Raw genomic sequence first — 20,038 nt, forward strand, 5'->3', positions numbered from 1 at the left:
TGAATCTCTCCTATCCCCTGCCAATGACCAGAGGGGAACTGGGCAACCCTTGCTCTAGTATCTGAAACTTCCTGCTACAATCAGCTGGGGAGTATGAACAGGAACCCAGCAATGGAGTGTCACAGCCCCAGTGCCAAAAGCATCGGAATATAACTGCTTATCATGTTTTATCAAGCAAGCCCAAAATGCTTCAGGCTTGACCGATTCTTTCAAGTTACGAAGAGATCAGTTATTTGGAATGCAAAATTAATTAAACAAAATCCTTCTAGGCCAGCCCTGACATTTTATTTATTTATTTATTACGTTCGACTTATATCCCGCCCTCTCTGCAAGCGGACTCAGGGCGGCTCACAACATCATATCCACACGATTAAAACAATAAAACATATAAAACCATAATTTACATTTTTCAGTTTTCAGAAGGACCATGGTGAAGAAGAGAGTGGCCATTATAGGAGGCGGCTCCAGCGGACTTTGCTGCATCAAATGCTGCTTGGACGAAGGCCTGGAGCCCATGTGCTTTGAGAGCAGTGAAGATATCGGAGGACTCTGGAGGTTCAAGGTACATTTTGATCGATCCATTCATTGTTCCAGCAGAACATTGTGTGGGTAGGCATTTGTTCCACTGCATCTCTATGAAAGGGGAAGCAGGGCCGGATTAACAAATAGGCTGAGTAGGCACCGGCCTATGGGCCCACACGCCGTTATGGGCCCCAGGCTAGCTTTCCCCTTTGGTTTTGCCCCTGCTTGCAGCCCTCCCAGCCTGCACGTGCAGCCAGCAATTGAGCTGCTCTTTGCCCGACTTGCCTGATGCAGCTGCTGCGGGTGTCGTTGCCAAGTTTGCCTCTCTCTGCCTCTCCCCCACAGCTTTATCAAAGGGGCTTTTGAGAAGGTGCCTGCAGGCTGCAGCAGTGGCGGGGCGGGCACTTTGAGATAATTTGTGAGGGGGCCCCTGAGATTTCGACTGCCTAGGGGCCTCCACAGGGTTTAATCCGGCACTGGGGGGAAGGGATGGAAGGGGGATTATTTATTTAATTGTTTATCAAATTTATATCCTGTTCCCCCAAACACATAAAAATGCAGCAATAAGAACAATATGAAAGCTTAATGAATTATTTTTAAAATATGAAAAAGTTTTTAAAAAATCGGTCCCCATTAAAATTTACCCACAATCAAGCAGGGTAGGATGCGTGAATGGTGAAGACACAGCTGCTATATACCAGCTGCCTGGTGGATCTCATTCACCCAAAGATCACCTTTGAAAAAGAGCAGCCTTGCATGCCCTGTGAAACCCAGGGAGGGCCCACAAGGCATGCACCTCTTTGGGCAGCTGATTCCACAGGACAGGGGTCACGACCGAGAAGGCCTTTGCCCTTGTTGACTTAAGGCAGGCAGTTCATGGAGCAGGGATCTTCGATAAATGCCATGATGAAAATTGGAGAAGATGGGGGAGGATCATGCTGGGAGATGCAGTTCTGAAGGTATGAGGGTCCCGGGCCATTTAGGGCTTTAAAAGTAAGTACCGACACTTTGAATTGGCACTGGAAACTAATTGGGAGCTAATGCAGCTTCAAATAGGATAGGTGTTATATGTGCTGACCAGGACAGTACTGACAGCAATCTGGCAGCTGCATTCTGGACTTCTTGTAGCTTCCAAAGCATCTTCAAAGGTAGCCTTTCATAGAGCATATTACAGTAGTTCAGTCTCAATGTGACTGTTGAGTGAATTGCTATGGCAAGGTCCTTGTGAGACAGATAGGAAGCCGGTTGGTGAGCCCTGTGTAGATAGTAAAAGGCAGCAGACCTCAGATTCAGCTGGAGCTCACAGGAGCACAGCTCCTGAACCTTTCTGAGGGTTCTCCCCCCTCCTCCCCACCTTGTCCATTGAATAGTAGGTGCAGCTGCATAACAATCCCTGGATGAGTTCCACCACCTATTTTTCTACAAAACGACCACTGAAAGGTAGTCTTTGTCACTGAGGACAACATATTTGTTCATGGAGAGCAAAGAATGGAGACATACTCCCAAACTGGAGCCTCCATGAATGAGCATAGGCCGACTCCGCCACCACATCAGCCATCCTCATCAGAGACAACCGTATAATTTTTAAAATGGTGTATGACATTACTAGAAATATGTCACAAATGACCAACACAACTGTTCTTACAACAATTTATAGAAAATTCAATGAAGTTTATGCAATAAGGTTAATACATCAACTTATATAATGGAGCTGAATAGCTTATTAGTCTAATTTTATCTGAAGAGTCCTTGAGGTACTCGTGATGACCGAAGACTATACTTAAGTGGCTTGGAACGCTATGGAAATACATGACAATCTGATCTAATCTGATAATTCTGTAATTATGATATTGTTTTGTTTGGATGTGGTTTATTTAATGTTGCTGTAAAGTTTTGAATGACGTAAGTTGTCCTAGACTGCTTGCGGGATAGGGTGGGATGTTAATAAAAAAAATAGATTAAATTAAAATTAACCCCTTCCTGAAGAAGGTCATTTGAACCTGACTAATAGGCTAGCCAGCTCCATTGAGATGATACCTGACTAATAGGCTAGCCAGCTCCATTGAGATGATAAAAATGTCCTTTATTGATTCCAGCTGCACATGAATAATTTATGGGTTATCAATTTTTGGCATGAGCAGTTTATCGAAAAGAAAAATCCAAATATGTGCTGTACAAGTTGATGTATTAACCTTATTGTCGAAACTTTGCTGAATTTTTTATGAACTATTGTAAGAACGGTTGTGTTGGTGCTTTGTGAAATATTTCTAGTAGTTTCATACACCCTTTTTTGTATTAGATGGTTGCGTCTGTTTTGTTGTATCTCTTTGCTTGCCTGTCCTCAGCAGGTAAGGTAGACGGATAGTAAACCATCTTCCTGGCACCCCATGCCAGGCCTACTCATTCAGTGCCATCAATGTTTAGTGTAGGAAGTCATTCAAAGGAGAAAGAATCTCAGGTGAGAATTTCCACCACACCCCATCTTCTTGTTCACGATTGATGAAAGACTAAGTATTGTGGGGGAGTCAGCTGAGTAAGATGCTTTATCCTCATCCACCGAGATCACAGTCAAGCATGCCAGATCAAAATTGCCTTTCCTAATAAATTCTTCAAGGGAGGCAGTCTGATTCATAATAGATCTGACATTGTACAACATAAGAAGATGAAGAAGATATTGGATTTATATCCTGCCCTCCACTCCGAAGAGTCTCAGAGCGGCTCACAATCTCCTTTACCTTCCTCCCCCATGACAGACACCCTGTGAGGTGGGTGGGGCTAAGAGAGCTCTTACAGCAGCTGCCCTTTCAAGGACAACCTCTGCCAGGGCTATGGCTAACCCAAGGCCATTCCAGCAGGTGCAAGTGGAGGAGTGGGGAATCAAACCCGGTTCTCCCAGATAAGAGTCCACACACTTAACCACTACACCAAACTGGCTCTCAGGCTTGAAGAGGAGGCAAAAGAAGCTGGGGACCGCACGCCATTATTCCTTGGGATGGGAAGCAGATGAGAAGGGGACTGAGCATGTCTGTATCTCAGTGTCCTTCTAAACCTAACTCTGCCTACCACAATACCTCCTATCTTTCCATCCTACAGGGATTCCCCGGCAATCTACGCATGTCTCACAGCTTGCTCCTGTTTCCCTCTCCCTCTGTGGGAGGATCTAACCAGCTGTGCAGCACCAAAAATAACCCCCATACAGTCAACCAAACCCACAATAGTCCAAGCCAGGGGTGGCAAAATTTGCTAAACATAAGAGCCACATAGAATAAACGTCAGATGCTGGAGAGCTGCAAGACAGGAAGGAAAGAAGGTTGGTGAGAAAGGTATAAGAAAGCAAACAGATAGGGAGAGGAAGAGGCAGAAAGAAAGCAATTTTAACTTTAGATGCATTCTCCAAGCCACTGAATAGCTTGGCTTGGAGAAGTGATTTATAGAGACAAATGTATTCTTCAAGCCATCTGATGGGATAGTGGGGGCTTTGAGAGTCACATCATATGTGTGAAGGAGCCACATGGGGGTCCCAAGCACTGTTCCCTCTAAGCTGAGTTAGTGTTAGCTAAGCCTCAGACTTACACATTTTTGTCTTAGCTCAGGAAAAATGGCCCCAGAGCAAACTAATTTATGCAGTAGTTCACAATTTTAATGCCGGTAGCTCATAATTTTTGCTCTGTAATATACTCATATTGGAGACGTTCAGATGGCAACAAGCTTTATTAGCGAGTACATCACAAAGACAACATGGCGGGTCCGGGTCCCCTGTTATATACATTTCCCGGAACAACTTTCTTCCTGGTCAGGTCCAATCCTGGCCAGTTAAACTTCCCACCACTGATCGTCATAGGCGGGCTGCGTTCATTCCTTCCAGGCACCGCCCACAGGTGCACTGTGCTGTACTTTCTGGGATGAATGCCAGACACAACACCCCTCCCCCCCAGTTCAAGATGTGGTGTTGAATAAAAAAAAAAAGATACATAGTCTTTCAAATGAGCGGGCGGCTGCTGTTCTCTGAGTGACCGCCGAGGTTTGATCTGGGGAGCTGGGGCTAATGCCTGGGGTTCTGTAACTGCTGGTTCGTCGCTTTGGGGCACGGTCAGCAGAGCGTTGTCTCGATCCTGCAGAGGTATCTTCCCCGCCCTGTAAGGCTCCTCCGCCAGCGACCCCAGCAAGCTCGGCAGGGTTGCTTCTTGCGGTGGCCCCGTGCTCTCCTCATTCCCCACTTCCCCTGTCCCTGCTGGTTCCTCTGGCAGGGTGCGGCAGCGGAGTTGGTCTATGTGTCTGCGGAGGAGCTGTCCCCCTTCTGACAAGACCTTGTAAGAGCGGGACCCGGTGAGCCGCAGCACTCAATCTGGTATGCACTCTGGCCCACTCGCAAAGTTCTTGGCATAGACAGGATCCCCCGGAAAGAACCCCCTAGTGACCTCCCGGGTCTCGGGGTAGCTGCGGAGGTCCAGGGCCTGATCAGGGTGTAAACTATTTGCCGGGTGGTTAACCACCTGCCCATGAGTAACTTGGCAGGGCTTACGCCTGTAGCTGGGTTAGAGTTGATCCTGTTCCCAAACAGGAAGGCGGACAGTCGGTGGTCTCAATCCCCTTGGACTATGCGACCCAGGGCCTCCTTGGTTGTGTGAACCATGCACTCCGGTTGGCCATTAGTGGCCGAGTGAAAGGGAGCGAACCATATGTGTTGGATGAGGTACCTATTCAGGAATTCCTGGAACTCCCGGGAGGTAAACACGGTGCCATTGTCCGTCACTACAGTGTCAGGGATTCCGTGGGTGCAAAAAACCCTCTGTAAGGCTCTGACTGTGGCCATGGTGGAGGTGGAAGCGACTGGGATGACCTCCAGCCACTTCGTGTAAGCGTCCACCAAGTTAAAGAATATTTGCCCCTGGTATGGCCCCGCAAAGTCTAAGTGTAGCCAGGACCACGGCACCCGATTGGATTCCCAGCGGTGAACGGGGGTGACAGGCAGATTTTGCCAGGACTCCCGGCAGGGCGGGTACCTCCTAACCCACCCCTCAAGCTCTTCATCCATACCTGGCCACCATACATAGCTCCGTGTTAGAGCTTTCATATGCACTATCCCCGGTGTGTCTCATGCAAGTCTTCGAGCACTTGCTTCCGGAGTGAGGGAGGGACCACCACTCTGCTGCCCCAAAGGATACACCCTTTGTGTAAGGAGAGTTCTTCCTGGTGGAAAACAAATGGTCTGAATGCAGCATCCAATTTGCCTGTGGGCCAACCCCTCCCCACCTAGTCTGAAACACATGCAAGGATGCGGTCTCTGCCCGTGGACCTGGCTACCTCTGCTGTGTGGAGGGGCCGCTCCGGCAGAGACTCCAGGAGCATCACATGGTGGGCCGGGGCTGGATCTGGGTCCATCTGCGGCAGCGGAAGGTGTCTGACGGCGTCTGCGTGGCCCATTGCCTTTCCGGGGCAGTAGACAAGCTTGTAGGTGTATGAGTTGAGGAACTAATTCCACCACAGGAATCGCTGTGACAGGATCTGCGGTGTCTGGCGGTCTGGGGCAAGTAGGTCAAGCAATGGCTTGTGGTCTGTGGCAATCGTGAAGCGCCTACCATACAGGTAGTCGTTGAATTTGTATATGCCTGCTACGATTGCCAATGCCTCCTTATCTATTTGGGCATAGTTGCGCTCAGCCTGGGTCAAAGTGCAAGAGTAATAGGCCACGGGGACCTCTCTCCCGTCCGGAGTTGGTGGCTCAGGAAAGCACCCACTCTGTAAGGGGAAGCATCACATGCTAAAATCACAGGGAGGGACTCGTCAAAATGGTGGAGTACGTCATTTGAAACCAAGATGTCCTTGTCCACCTGGAAGGCCGCGGCCTGCTTTTTTCCCTCAGACCCATGGGGCGCTCTTATCTAGGGGCGTTTTTGCACTGACCTTACTCTGAAGCGACGTCCCTCTTCACCGCGCAGTGTCTGCGCGGATTTCGCACCAATTGCTCCGCAGAACCCGGAAGAGCCGCAAAGTCCCGCGGCTTTTGTGTCGCAAATGTAAACTGGTTTTTGGCGGTTTACATTTGCGACGCAAAAGCCGTGGGACTTTGCGGCTCTTCCGGGTTCTGCGGAGCAGTTGGTGCGAAATCCGCACAGACGCTGCGCGGTGAAGAGGGACATCGCTCCGGAGTAAGGTCAGTGGGAAAACGACCTAGGAGTCTGTGTAGGGGTTCAGCCAGGGCTGCTTTGTGGGGCAAGAATGAGTGGTAAAAGTTCAGGAGCCCCCCAAAACTTTGTAGCTCCGCCCTGCAAGTGGGGGCTGGGGCCTGTACTATCGCCCTGGTCTTGTTGGCCATTGGGTAAATTCCTGCGGCATCCACCGCAAAGCCCAGGAACTCCACCTTTTGGCATCCCAAGTGAGCACTTCTCCCGCTTCACTTTGAGACCTGCATTCTGGAAACGGCGGAGCACCTCCCGAAGGCGGCAGCAGAACTTGTCGGCATCAGGTGCTGCTATCAAAACGTCATCAAAAAAGGGTTGTACTCTGGGAATCCCTTTAAGGAGAGAGTCCATCAAGTTTTGGAAAAATCCTGGCGCCACGCTGACCCCAAATTGTAGCCTCCGCACCTTGAAAGCCCCCTGGTGTGTAATGATGGTCTGAGTCTCAGCCATTTGCTCATCCACCGGAAGTTGTTGGTATGCTTGGGCCAAATCCAACTTCCCAAAAATCTTGGAACTGGCCAGGGAGGCGAGGACATGGCTGACCACTGGGACAGGGTATAGGTGGTCCTGTAGTGCTTTCTTAATTGTGCATTTGTAGTCTGCACAGATGCGCATATTCCTGTTCAGCTTGACTGGGGTGACTATGGGGGTTTCCCAACTGGCATGGGAGATGGGCTCTAGCACCCCCTGGGCCACGAGGCAGTCCAGTTTGGCTTCGATTTCTGGCTTAAGTGCAAACGGAACCCACCAAGCCTTCAGCCTTAAGGGCCTAACTGTGGGGTCCAGCTGCAACGCAATAGGTGGCCTCTTGTACGTTCCCAGAGCCCCACTGAAAACTTCCAGGAACTCCTGGCACACTTGATCGAAATTGTGGGCCTGTATGTGATCCGCCCCTACAATTTTGATGCCCAGGTGCTTAAACCAAGCCAATCCCAATAGATGTTCTGGCAAGGCAATCCCAAACACCCCGACTCTGGCCTCACTCATTACCCCAGGGAATTAGTTCTAATCACCAGCCAGTATGGTCTGTCAGTATGGCAGCACGATGTCACTTCTAGGGAGAACCCATGTGACATCACACCACTCTAAGAATTACTCTAAGAAGGGGTCCCTTCCAACTCTATGATTCTGTGATTCTGTACTAGAAAACTATAGAGTTTCTGGTGATTCCTAGAGTGGCATAACATCACTTCTGGGTTTCCCCCATAAAATTATATCATGCCGTTGCACTGACAGTGCTTTTAAAATTAATTGTTTTCCTGCCAGCTAAAGGAGCGGCTGTGGGAAGCAGGGGTTGCTGTCAGGAGAAACCTTGAAAAAGTGTCTTTTGCAGGAGAATCCTGAGGATGGCAGAGCCAGCATCTACAAATCTGTGATCATCAACACCTCCAAAGAGATGATGTGCTTCAGCGACTACCCCATCCCAGATGACTACCCCAACTACATGCACAATGCCAAGATCATGAACTACTTCCGGATGTACGCCAAACACTTTGACCTTCTGAAGTACATCCGCTTCAGGGTAAGAAGTTTTAGCAGGGGATGACACAGACCATGGACAGCCCAATCCGAAGTCCCTGCTATGTTGCTGTCCCTGAAATGATATTAGCATAGCTAGTTGGTGTCCTATGCCATCTTGGCAGATTGTGCAAAGGCTGAGCTGAGCGTGTACCAATAGCCATGGAGTCAATAGCAACATTGCTGACCCCACCAATGAAGAGCAGCATGCCAACGGTGCCTCCATGGCAGCTATCTATGGAAAATACCAAGCAAAGCAGGCCCGTAGCTACAGAGGGGGGGAGGCTGGGAGGGGCCAGGCTGCCCTATTTAACCCCCCTTCCCTCTGTAGGGTCACTCTGTTGGACCCCAGGACAAGGGAGGGAGAGAGAGCACAAGAGAGAGAGAAAGAGAGAGAGCGCAAGACAAGAGCAACAAGAGAGAGAGAGACCAGAGCGACAGCAAGAGAGAGCATGAGACTGAGAGAGCAACAGCAAGACAGAGAGAGTGTGGTAGCTAGGGGGAGAGAGAGAGTGCAACAGTGAGGGGGGAGAGCAAGAGAGCAACAGCGAAGGCAGAGTGAGAGCGCGACAGTGGGCGGAGAGCAAGAGAGAGCACAAGAGAGAGTGAAAGAGCAACAGCAAGAGAGAGAGCCTGGGGCAGGATCAGAAATGCTGCACAGTCCACAGGAGAGAAGACACACTGTGAAATAACCCGCCGCCCCACTGCCTCACCTCATTTTTTTATGCTCAAGCACATGAGAAAGGAACTCTCCCCCTACCTCTCCTCTTCCAATTTTACTCCTTGCTCCTAGGGCAGGTGGCTCATGGTCATCTCCTTCCATTCCCCCCCTTTTTGGGGCGAGAGAGAGCTGGGGCTGAGAGGACTGGCCTCTGGAGGGAAGAAGCAGCCAAGCCCTGCACCAAATTTTTTATCTCCAGGGCCTCTCCACTGAAATTTTTCTGGCTACGGGGCTGAAGCAAAGCATGCTGCTCTGGCACAGCTCCATGCTATCACTATGCCAGACCAAGACAAAGGAAGAAACAAAAGCAACCAGGTGCCCTCCCTTGCATGGTGGCCTGTAGCATTCCTTTATAGGGGCCCTATGGTTGCCCTATGCCTGGGAGGTCTGCAGATGGAGGTTTAGATCCTCTCTCGCAAGCACAGACACACAGGGAAGGAGGCCTGGCCAGTTCAGGCATGTTGACCAGCTTTCTCCATATGTTACTTGGGAGAGAGAACCCGCCCCCTCACCCAGGGAAAGCTTATGATCTTCTCTAGACGACAGATCAGGTTGTGTGTGTGTGTTGCAAGGATAGTACTTTTTTTCAAGACAAGGGGAGCAGCAAGAGAAGTCAGTTGTACATTTGCAGAAGATAACTCCCGTCTACCAGACAGCTCAGTGGGGGAGAAAGCACTGCTATGCAAAATGGGGGGGTGGAGTGGCTTGTGTTCATTCCATCAGAGGTGGGGACAAGACATTCTTCAGCTATTGGCAGGCACCGATCCCAACAGCAGCAGAACAGGAGGAGGCAGGTGGACTAAAACTTACACAACATGCACTGCAGAGTGTTCTTCTAACCACACAGCCAACTGGGCAAAGAAGGAAAGAAAACATTATGGGGCATTTGGAATCTCCCATTGGCCCAGGTGTTAAAGCCGGGAGTACAAACCAGGGCAGGAAAGAATGCAGAGAGAGGCATGTAATGTAATGTAATGTACAATTTTATTTGTATCCCGCCCTCCCCCGCCGAAGCAGGCTCAGGGCGGCTAACAACATTATGGCATGAAGTTCTCAGTTCAAACCCTGCTTGTGGCTAAGGACCAGACATGCCTAGATGGAATTCCTAGCACAGTTGAGATCTTGCACCATCACACTCGATCACTGGAAATGGACCACTCGTTCTGAGTACTCCCTTGGGGACAAACCAGCCCCAAGCCTGCATTAGTGGGGAGGGCAGGGGAAGGAAGGAAGGAAGGAAGGAAGGAAGGAAGGAAGGAAGGAAGGAAGGAAGGAAGGAAGGAAGGAAGGAAGGAAGGAAGGAAGGAAGGAAGGAAGGAAGGAAGGAAGGAAGGAAGGAAGGAAGGGTGATGTGAGTAGTACTGGGGCTGATTTTGGCCCAGAAGTTGCAGCATGGTGGGAGGGAATTTTTTAAAATTTTATTTTTTATTAAGATAAATTCCAACATTATATAATATAATTAGATAAAAGAAAAACATTATACAGAATTATATAAAATAATCATATTAACCTAAACTAATATAATACATCTATTACTATCTATAGGAGCTTAGCCACCCCTGGTCCAAGCCAAGCAATGGACCTTTACCCTGCCCAGCCTTGAAGTTGATTACCCCCCACCCCCAAATAGGTAGAAAGAGAAAACTAAAAATGCATCATTTGTCTGTATATCAATCGGAAGGAGGGGATTTTTGTCTTCCTGAACTGAAATGGCCACAGGAAGAAAGGTTATGTTTGTTCCACTGTGAGGCGCCTCATGTACCGACTGGTGGTGCCCCCCAGTGTTGCAAACACCCCCTCCTCTTGCACTATGGTTGAATAGGGATGGGGAGGCCAGTTGCTTACTTACACCACTGCTTTCACTTGGATAACTTTACATAGCCTTGCATGTAATTCTAGCAGGAGCTCCTTTGCATATTAGGCCACACACCCCTGATGTAGCCAAACCTTGTAAGCTCTTGGAGGATTGGCTACATCGGGTGTGTGGCCTGACATGCAAAGGAGCTCCTGCTAGAATCCCACCCCTGGTTTGGCACCTGAGTCAATAGGGCTTAGAATGCTAAATCCCACTACTCTGCCAGGTCATTCCTGCCTCCCGGAACTAGGGATGCCAGCCTCCAGGTGGGACCTGGAGTAACAGTGGATCTCCAGACTACAGAGGTCAGTTCCCCTGGAGAAAATGGGTGCTTGGGAAGGTGGGTTGTGTGGCACTATACCCCACAGAGACCCTTGTCCTCCCCGGGTTACATCCCCAATTCTCCAGTTTCCCAGTCTGCATCTGGCAACACTACTCTTCTATCCCTACTTGGAACGGCAGTTGCCAGGATGGTTTGTGGATGGGGAATGACTATTAAGTCACTCTGAACCTGTAGCCTCGTATGTTTCTTTCATGCCTTATGCTTGTATTTTAAAAAAAGGAAACGCTGGGAAATACTGCTTACTGCTTATCCTGAAGATTTATCAGAAAAGGTTACGAGGTGTCTAATGAATCAGAGAATCAACAGCTCATTACAAAAATCCACAGTAAGGACTCATAAATCAGAAGGTGCTCTCAGGCACAATAAACATACAAGGAAATTCCACAGAGTGACTCCCAGAAAACTTGCTCATACTGGCATTTCTTAATTTTTCCCCAAATCCTCATAACCAAACAAATATTTGAAAAGTCAGTCCTCCAAAATAATGTTGTTTAAGGAGAAAAGTCTATTCGTACAAAGCCAGTCCATGTAAAAACAGTATGATATACTTCGTTGCCTCTCTCAGGGCTGGTGGCTTAAAGTGGAACCAGTCCTTCCTGTCGATTTCATACAGGGCACAAGCTCATTCTTTGTATAGAAGGAAGAGATTGTCAAAGACACTTTGTAGCCTTTTGTGATAAAACTTGAGGCTAAGTAGTAAGCAGTATTTCCCAGCATCTTCTTTTTTGCAGTTCTACTTTAACGCAGGGAGTTCGCCCCCTTTGCCCCTCACTTACGTTTGTATTTGTCTGCATACTTCTCTACAGGTTGAAAAAAAACAACAACAGATAAGCATTTTCACTTCCTTGATGTAAAGTCCAGGGTTGCCTCTTTGGGTTACAAGTTCTAGAATCATTTGCTCAAGAAGGAAAATGATCTGATGCGTAGTCCTGCTTTTTTTGCAGTAGTCTAGAGATGCATTTGTACTTTGTTCAGAGACGGACACTAGGATCAGGCACAAATTTTTGTTCTTCTGAGTGCTGCCTCTGTCTCTGTCTTATTCCTTCCTGTCTGGTTTCAGACGAAAGTGTGCAGTGCAACAAGGCGCCCGGACTTTGCTAGCACCGGCCAGTGGGACGTTGTCATAGAGACTGACGGAAAACAGGAGTCATCTATTTTTGATGCTATCCTGGTGTGCACCGGCCACCACACCACTGCACACCTGCCACTAGACACTTTTCCAGGTATGATATACACTCACCAAGAAGAAGAAGACTTCAGATTTTTACCCCACCCTTCTCTCTGAATCAGAAACTCAGAGTGGCTTACAATCTCCTATATCTTCTCCCCCCACAACAGACACCCTGCGAGGTGGGTGGGGCTGAGAGGGCTCTCACAGCAGCTGCCCTTTCAAGGACCACTTCTGCGAGAGCCATGGCTAACCCAAGGCCATTCCAGAAGTGCAAGTGGAGGAGTGGGGAAATTAAACCTGGTTCTCCCAGATAAGAGTCTGCACACTTAACCAGTATGCCAAACCAAGGAAGTGAAACCCGGTTCTCCCAGAGTCCACACACTTAACCACTACACCAAACTGGCTCTGGAGACTATGGCATTTTTGCCTCATATGGGCAGTAGCTGCGACGAGAAACTGACATGGCTTTCCTTTTGTATTCATTCTATTAGTATGTTTCAGGGTGATATATGGTGATTAATGTTGTTTCATTTGGGAATTTAGCGATATTTAAAAATATTTACATTGCATTTTTGATACGTGGAAAGTTGGTTGTTTATTTCTACAGCTTCTTCTTCCTCCATGGTCCCGATACTACTGTGACTATCACAGAGTGGGACAACACGGCAGAGTTTGATTGCAGGCATCAGAATCTAGAAGCCAAATACTGCTTCTGGAATCCATATACTGTCTTTACCATTCTTGTGTATTGTCTGGAGACTAGAAAAGAAAGGCATCAGGCAGGTCCAACCAGTCTTGCATCCCTTGCTGGAGATGTGAGCTTCTGAATTATTGCCTCTGTTGAGCAATCTCAGTTTGGATCTTCCTATTTTCCTGCTGCCTTCAACATTTCCTAGCATGATTGTCTTCTCCAGTGGGACTTGACTTCTTAGAGTGTGACCAAAGCACAATAGCTTCAGTTTAGTCATTTTAGCTTCTAGGAAGAGTTTGAGCTTGATATGACCTACGACTTAGGATAGGCTTGAACCAGAAAAATGTGGTTCATGGTTGGTGGCTGAATCACGGACTGAATCAAATGGAGAGGTTTGTCTGTGGAATTGCAAACTCAGATGAAAGGGACTACAGTCCCTTTAAACAGGGTTGGCAGAAAGCCTGAAAAACAGCTTTGTGGCGGGGAGCAGGCTACTCCTCCCACTCAGCTGTTTTTGTGGTTTTCACAGGGAGCAGAACGCAAGAGTTTAAAAGGACGTAGAGTCCCTTTAAACCCTTGCTTTTGGCTTTGTTCATGAGCGGCCATGAACTGCTTTAAAAGTTCATGGAAGTTTGTGATGGTAGACCCATAACGAACTTCAGTTTGTGGCCCATGAGCAAGGCAAACTTCATGACGAATTTTGCTTTGTGGTTTGGTTCGTGCCCTTCCCTATCTAGGAGCCATGAATCTGCTGCATCTGCACAAGAGAACACAACAGTTAACCTTTTATTCTCAGTTGACCTTTTATTCTCACCACTGTTGTACCCTGGTGAGCATATATCATACTGAATTCTTTGATTATCTCTAAGGCCCAGCAGAATTGTGGGGCCAAGCCCCTGCTCTGCCCACTCTGTTGAAGTGCAGTACGGAGGACAAAGGTTTATTCTTGGCATGGTAAAGTTCTTTGGCTGTATGCACATGAGAATGTAGTTAAGCAATTGTGTGCAGAGACATTTTGACTGTGGGCTATAGCAAACCGGTTTTGCAAAAGGTTACAGGACTCATTTGCAAAAGGTTGCAGGAAAAAAGCCACAGGCAGGACACATTATGGGCAGGAGCACACAGGAGCAGAGCTCTGGAACCTTTAAATTTTATTGTGCTCTTTTTTTTTTTTTTTACCGCACCCCCCAATACTTGCTTCTGGGCTCCATTGTTCAAACTGCCTGTGAGAATTTTGCTGAACTCGTAAGATTTGACAAACATTCTTATATTTCCCCCCTCAAAAAATGGGAAAATAACCAAAACATAAAGTAGACATTGAAATCTTCATCATGCCACTGTGGCCGCGTAGGAAAAAGTAATTTTAAAATTATGATGGGTATAAAAGGTTTTATTATGACAGTTATAATTCAAGAATTTTAAGGTAGATGCTGAGCTGATATAATTTACTACACCTTCTGGTTGGGTTGCCAAGTCCCTTGGAGCCTCTGGTGGGCGATTTACCTCACACACGCTTTGCTCTATGGTTTTCCCGGATGCTTGTACCATAGAGTTTTCCAACTCTCCCAAATGGCTAGAGTATCCAGGAAAACCATAGAGTTTTCCCGGAAATGTTTAAAGTGGCTGTCGCGCGATGTGGCCGCTGTGACATCGCCATTTCCAGGTGACGTCATTGTGCCAGTGATGTCGGAGGAGGTTCTCCCCACCGGCCCAATGTGGGCCAGCAGGTTGGGAACCTCCCGGGTGGGGGATTCCCCGCCTGGACTGGGGGCTTGGCAGCCCTACCTTCTGGTGATGTCAGGGGTGTATGGCATATGCAAATATGGGGGGTGGTGGTGGTTGTAGCAGGAATTCCTTTGCATATTAGGCCACACACACCAGATGCAACCAATCCTCCAAGAGCTTACATGGCTTTTAGTACAGGACCTTCTGTAAGCTCGAGGAGGATTGGTACATTAGGGGTTTGTGGCCTAATATTCAAAGGAGTTCCAGCTACAAAAAAGCCCTGTGCAAATGAGTTGTGCTAATGAGTTCCAGAACCTTTTTTCCTATGAAATGACCCCTGGCAGGAGATGGAAAATTAGGAGATGATGCTGGATTGGTGCTTTGAAAAACCCTACTCATAAAAGTGAAGCAAAACCTTGGTTTGGAAACACTTTTTATGTCAGTTTTATGGGCAGACGAAGAGGGGGAGGAGACAGAGTGCACCTGTAAGCTCTTTGGTGGAAACAGGGCTTTTTTTTGTAGCAGGAACTCCTTTGCATATTAGGCCATGCCCCCCTGATGGAGTCAATCCTCCTGGAGCTTACAGTAGGCTCTGTACTAAGAGCCCTGTAAACTCCAGAAGGATTGGCTACATCAGGGCCTGATATGCAAAGGAGTTCCTAAAAGCCCTGCTTCCACTGAAGGAAGGCTTCTCAAATAATTAATCTAGCGCTATATACATAACATTTTAAAGTTAGGAAGACTGTAAGGAAACAGCATTCATCTTTATTTTCTGTCTCCTTTTATCTTTCCCCATCTGCTTCTCTTTGAAGAAATCCCATATGTCCAATTGCAACAAAACAACAAAAAATTTACTCCACAGTACCCCATCCCCAACCATTTTTGACCCTGCTCAAAATGCATCAAGCTGCATGTAAGCATAAACCATAGCATCAAAAGACATCTGCATATCATGAACTCTAACGATTTGGGTGTTTGTTTACAGGGATAGAAAAATTCCAAGGACGCTACTTTCACAGCCGTGATTACAAGAACCCTAATGAGTTCACAGGCAAAAGAGTCATCGTGGTTGGCATCGGGAATTCAGGCGGGGACCTTGCTGTGGAGATCAGCCACACAGCAGACCAGGTCTGGCTTTTAGAGTGGAGTATCCTTGCTTGAGTGGTAGCTAAGGCTGCCTACCTTACAGTGGAGCCTAGAGTTCTCTCAGAATTATAACTGATCTCCAGACCGCAGAAAGCAGTTCCACAAGGGAAATGGCAGACTCTATAGTATAGCATAGAGTTTAGGAGAAATGGAAGCCCTAGAGTGTCACTGCATCCCCTCAGAGTGCCCTCTACAGACGCCTTCAATAAATATCGAGGAATTTTCCAAGCCAGAGCTTGGCAGCTGGTAGTTCCAGAGGACCATCATGTGTTAAGAATTACTAGGAAAGGAACTGAAAATAAAATAGCAAGCATTATCCCTTCTCGAATATCTTCTCGATTGCCCCCATGTCAATCAATAAAGCAGCGATATGGAACCACTCACAAAAAGCAGAGGTTTCTACATACTCAGAGAGCTTCCCAGGTACAGAGAAAAGAAATTAATTTGTAATTAAAAACAGGACCAGACCTACCTATTTTTTGAGGGGGGGAAACTAAAAAAAGGCACGACACTCAAAAATGGTGTGGGGGGGGCGTGCCCACTGTGACAGGCAAGGTGCCTCCCACTCGCACATGTGCAAAGCACACCCCCATCCCCAGTCTTCCCCCACACAGGCTCCCACCCCTTTTCTCCTTCCCGGGAAGGAGAAAGAGGGGATGGTGCAGCAGCATTTGCTCTATCTTCAAAGCTTGCCTTCCCTTGAAAGGCAGGCTCTGAGGACAGAGCAAATGTGCCACTCCTCTGCTTTTCTCCTTCACGGGTCTGTGCACACACCCAGGAAGGAGAAAGGGGTAGGGGGCAACCCTGCTTCCCTCACTTGCCTTCTGTGGGTGCCCAATTTGGCACCCCCCCAGGCAGTGCCTGGGGCAGGTGTGCCCTTTGCCCCCCCTAGATCTGGCCCTGATTAAAAATAAAATTTAAAATCCTCAAACATCTCCACTATTTCTGGCCATGCTTATTGCCCTTCAGGAGCCTTAGAAAGCTGACCTCAGTTGAAGGAAGAGAGAAGGAAAAAAGGGAAATGGCTCCCGAGAACTTTAGAAGCATCCAGGAATAGAAAGGGAGAAGGGAGCCACAAGACAGGAGGGAGGGAAGCAAATAGATGGGGGAGGGAGAGGTGGAAAGAAACAACTTTAACTTGAAATGCATTCTCTGAACTGCCAGCTGGCTTGACTTGGAGAAGTGATTTTAAAGAGACACATGCCTTCTCCAAGCCTGTTGACAGGGCAGTGCGGGCTCCAAGAGCCACAGAATATGTGTGCAAGAGCCACAGTTTGGCCACCCCTCTTACAGGGCCTACTGTAAGCTCTTGGAAAATTGGCTGCTTCAAGGGTGTGTGGCCTAAAATGCAAAGGAGTTCCTGCTACAAAAAAAGCCCTGTGGAGATCAATTGCAATAGTGGGAGATATCCAGGTGCCACCTGGAGATTGGCAACCTACCACCATAACCATCCTTGATGATGCAGTGTGGCACATGCTGCTGGGAATGTGAGTTATGGCGTGCTCACAAGTGGGCAACAGGGCATATGAGCAGGTGGCAGGGGGGGTTCTTGGCAATGGGGCCCACCAGAAACGCTGGGCCCCACAGCTTCCTCACCCACAGCTTCCCCACAGCTTTCTCCACTTGTACCGGCCATCCGGTACAGATGGATAAGGTACAGAAAAGAGGTTCAAAGAAATGACCGTATCATGCACATATTGCATTCGCCTTTCCAAACAATCTGACTATGCTGAGCTTTAGCAACCTTTGTCTCTGCTTGACAACCGATGTCAGATCCCACGCTTCCTGGGGAAAAGGCAGATAGAAAAGGGATATCAGAAAGCAAGGGTTTCTACTGAGATCGGCAGCTTAAAGAATCATGTTGATGTCTCACCCAGGTCTTCCTCAGTACTCGCCGAGGGGCATGGATCTTGAATCGTGTCGGTGACGAAGGCTACCCGGGAGATGTGGTGCTTTCCAACCGTTTGAATATGTTATTGCAGAAGGTTTTGCTCCAAGACCTATTAAACACCTTTGCAGAAAGCATGTTGAATAAAAGATTTAACCATTCTCACTATGGGTTGAAGCCTCAACACAGGTATGGACGCAACAAGGCGCGGTAGCAGCACAGAAACACATTGTTTTGCTTTGACTGAAAAGAAGCCCTTGTTCTGTGCAGTGTTCTTCTGCTTCAGGCCAATTCACACATGGCAAATTCTTGGTGTCCTTTTGACAGATGTGGTCTGGGGGTTCTTCACTGGCAGTTTCCCCTACTGGGAAGCTAATTTCCCGGAGTATATGAGTTCAATTCTGATTGTGACTGTGGCATGTGAGGACAAACTTAAAATTTTCTCCCCTGCTCCATTTTTCTGACCAGCAACCAATACTCCCTCTAAGCTGTGGAGTCCTGTGAGCAAAAAATCTACTTTGTGAGCTACTGTGTAAATTGGTTTGCGCTGAGCTAAAAGAAAAATGTGTGATCCAGAGGCTTAAAAACTGAGCTAAGAGAAAAATGTGTGATCCAGAGGCTTAAAAACTGAGCTAAAAGAAAAATGTGTGATCCAGAGGCTTAAAAACTGAGCTAAGAGAAAAATGTGTGATCCAGAGGCTTAAAAACTGTGAGCTAACGGTGACTTCCGGGGTTGGAAAATGCTGAGCTGAACTGCTTCTCAGAAGGGGAGAAGGCTGGAACTTCTGTTCGGGGTAGTGGAAGGCAATTTAATGCCTACTGCCTACTTTTCTCAGTCAGAGATCAGTCCAAGATATGCACAGGAAACTTTGAGGAGATTTACCTTGGCTAAAAGGGAGTCCCAGGGGGCGCTCCTTTGAGGGGTCTCCGGAGACAAGTTGCATTTTCATCATCTGCAGAAGTTTCCAGAGTCATTTATTTGACCTAAGCTCAACAGGATCCTAATCTTCTTTGATACTACTAAACATCTAAAGCTACACAAGACCGGTGTTGATCTAGATAACTACAGAAAAGGTACAGATCGCTATCTTTCATTTCGGGACTAATTAAAGCTAAAACAATAAATCAGAAGGTGGGAAATTGAAATCTAGAAAGCTTGGAAGAAGAAGGGGAGAAGGGGCGAAATTTGGACTTTATAAATTTAAAGGACAGTGCTAAAAAGTGGAAAGGAATTTATTGTTTGGTCTACTTGTGGTTTTTGAGAAAAAGCCCCATCGTCATAGAATTGTAGCTCCCACAGTCAACACAGGAAATACGTCAAGTATCATGAGATCTCTCTACCAGCGAAAACGGGATTTGGTGGCAAGTAAAGCAGGAAGCATTGGATGGAAAAGGGAAATCATCGAAGCAGCCAGCCTACTCTAGGACTATAATATCATAGAAAAACATCAGCGGCCATTGCAAGGAGGTTAAAGTTTAAATAAAATTTTTAAAGTGTTCGGGACATTAAAAACTGGGGAGCCGACAGAGGTGACGTTTATAAGGTAAATGCTATTGGACATTATTGTTAATAACTATTTTAGAAGCCTCTAGAGAAAAAAGAATTTTTTTTTAAGTGAGGCAGAAAGTCGCAACCGCCATTTCGGAGAAAATAAAAACTTTAAAAATTAATATCTGAGCCCAGGAGGCTCTGAGGACGGTGAAATTAGGCTTCTTGAAGAAAGCAAGCTTCACTCTTTTAAACCTGATAGTTGAAATTTAATTTGGTGAGGTCAAAATTTTTGGTGCTTTTACATGTCAGACCATAAGCAAACCCGAGCAAGGACTGCTTCACTGGAGAAAATGCAGGACCAATTAGATGCAATGGAAGCCAGGATAATGAAAGGGATGAAGGAGATGATAACTGCTTCCAAAAAAGAAATTAGAAAAGATATTGAAGAGCTAAAAAAAGATATAGAAGATCTCGGAAATAAGACTGTGGTAACATAAAAAAAGTGCAAGAGGTGGAAGGGAGAGTGAAAGTACATGATTCCACCTTGTTAAAATACAAGAAAAAGTGGCAATTCATGACTGCAAATTGATGGAGACCCAGATACGTCTGAAAGGAGTACCTGAAGATGAAAAAACTGATTTGAAAGAATATATAATAAAAATAATTGCAGAATTTTTGGAGGAAGATCCTGAAGGGACTAGAAATATGTATGACTATATGTATAGAGTGAACTCATTTTATGCCAAAAAAAATAATCTACCAAATGATGTGGTTATAAGATATA

At 47.1% G+C, this 20,038-nt stretch overlaps 1 protein-coding gene across 1 annotated transcript in view; it reads left to right on the plus strand.

The window, feature by feature from the left end:
- The first annotated feature begins 419 nt into the window (after positions 1–419).
- Positions 420–20,038, plus strand: part of LOC132566996 (flavin-containing monooxygenase 5-like) — a 29,475-nt gene continuing 9,856 nt past the window's right edge. The window contains exons 1-5 of the mRNA XM_060232567.1: positions 420–562; positions 8,038–8,226; positions 12,202–12,364; positions 15,714–15,856; positions 17,752–17,951. Of these exons, the coding sequence (XP_060088550.1) occupies positions 428–562; positions 8,038–8,226; positions 12,202–12,364; positions 15,714–15,856; positions 17,752–17,951 (830 nt within the window). The 5' untranslated portion in view covers positions 420–427. The remainder of the gene's footprint in view (positions 563–8,037; positions 8,227–12,201; positions 12,365–15,713; positions 15,857–17,751; positions 17,952–20,038) is intronic.

This window comes from Heteronotia binoei, chromosome 2 (assembly GCF_032191835.1).
Source record: "Heteronotia binoei isolate CCM8104 ecotype False Entrance Well chromosome 2, APGP_CSIRO_Hbin_v1, whole genome shotgun sequence".
NCBI lineage: Eukaryota > Metazoa > Chordata > Lepidosauria > Squamata > Gekkonidae > Heteronotia > Heteronotia binoei.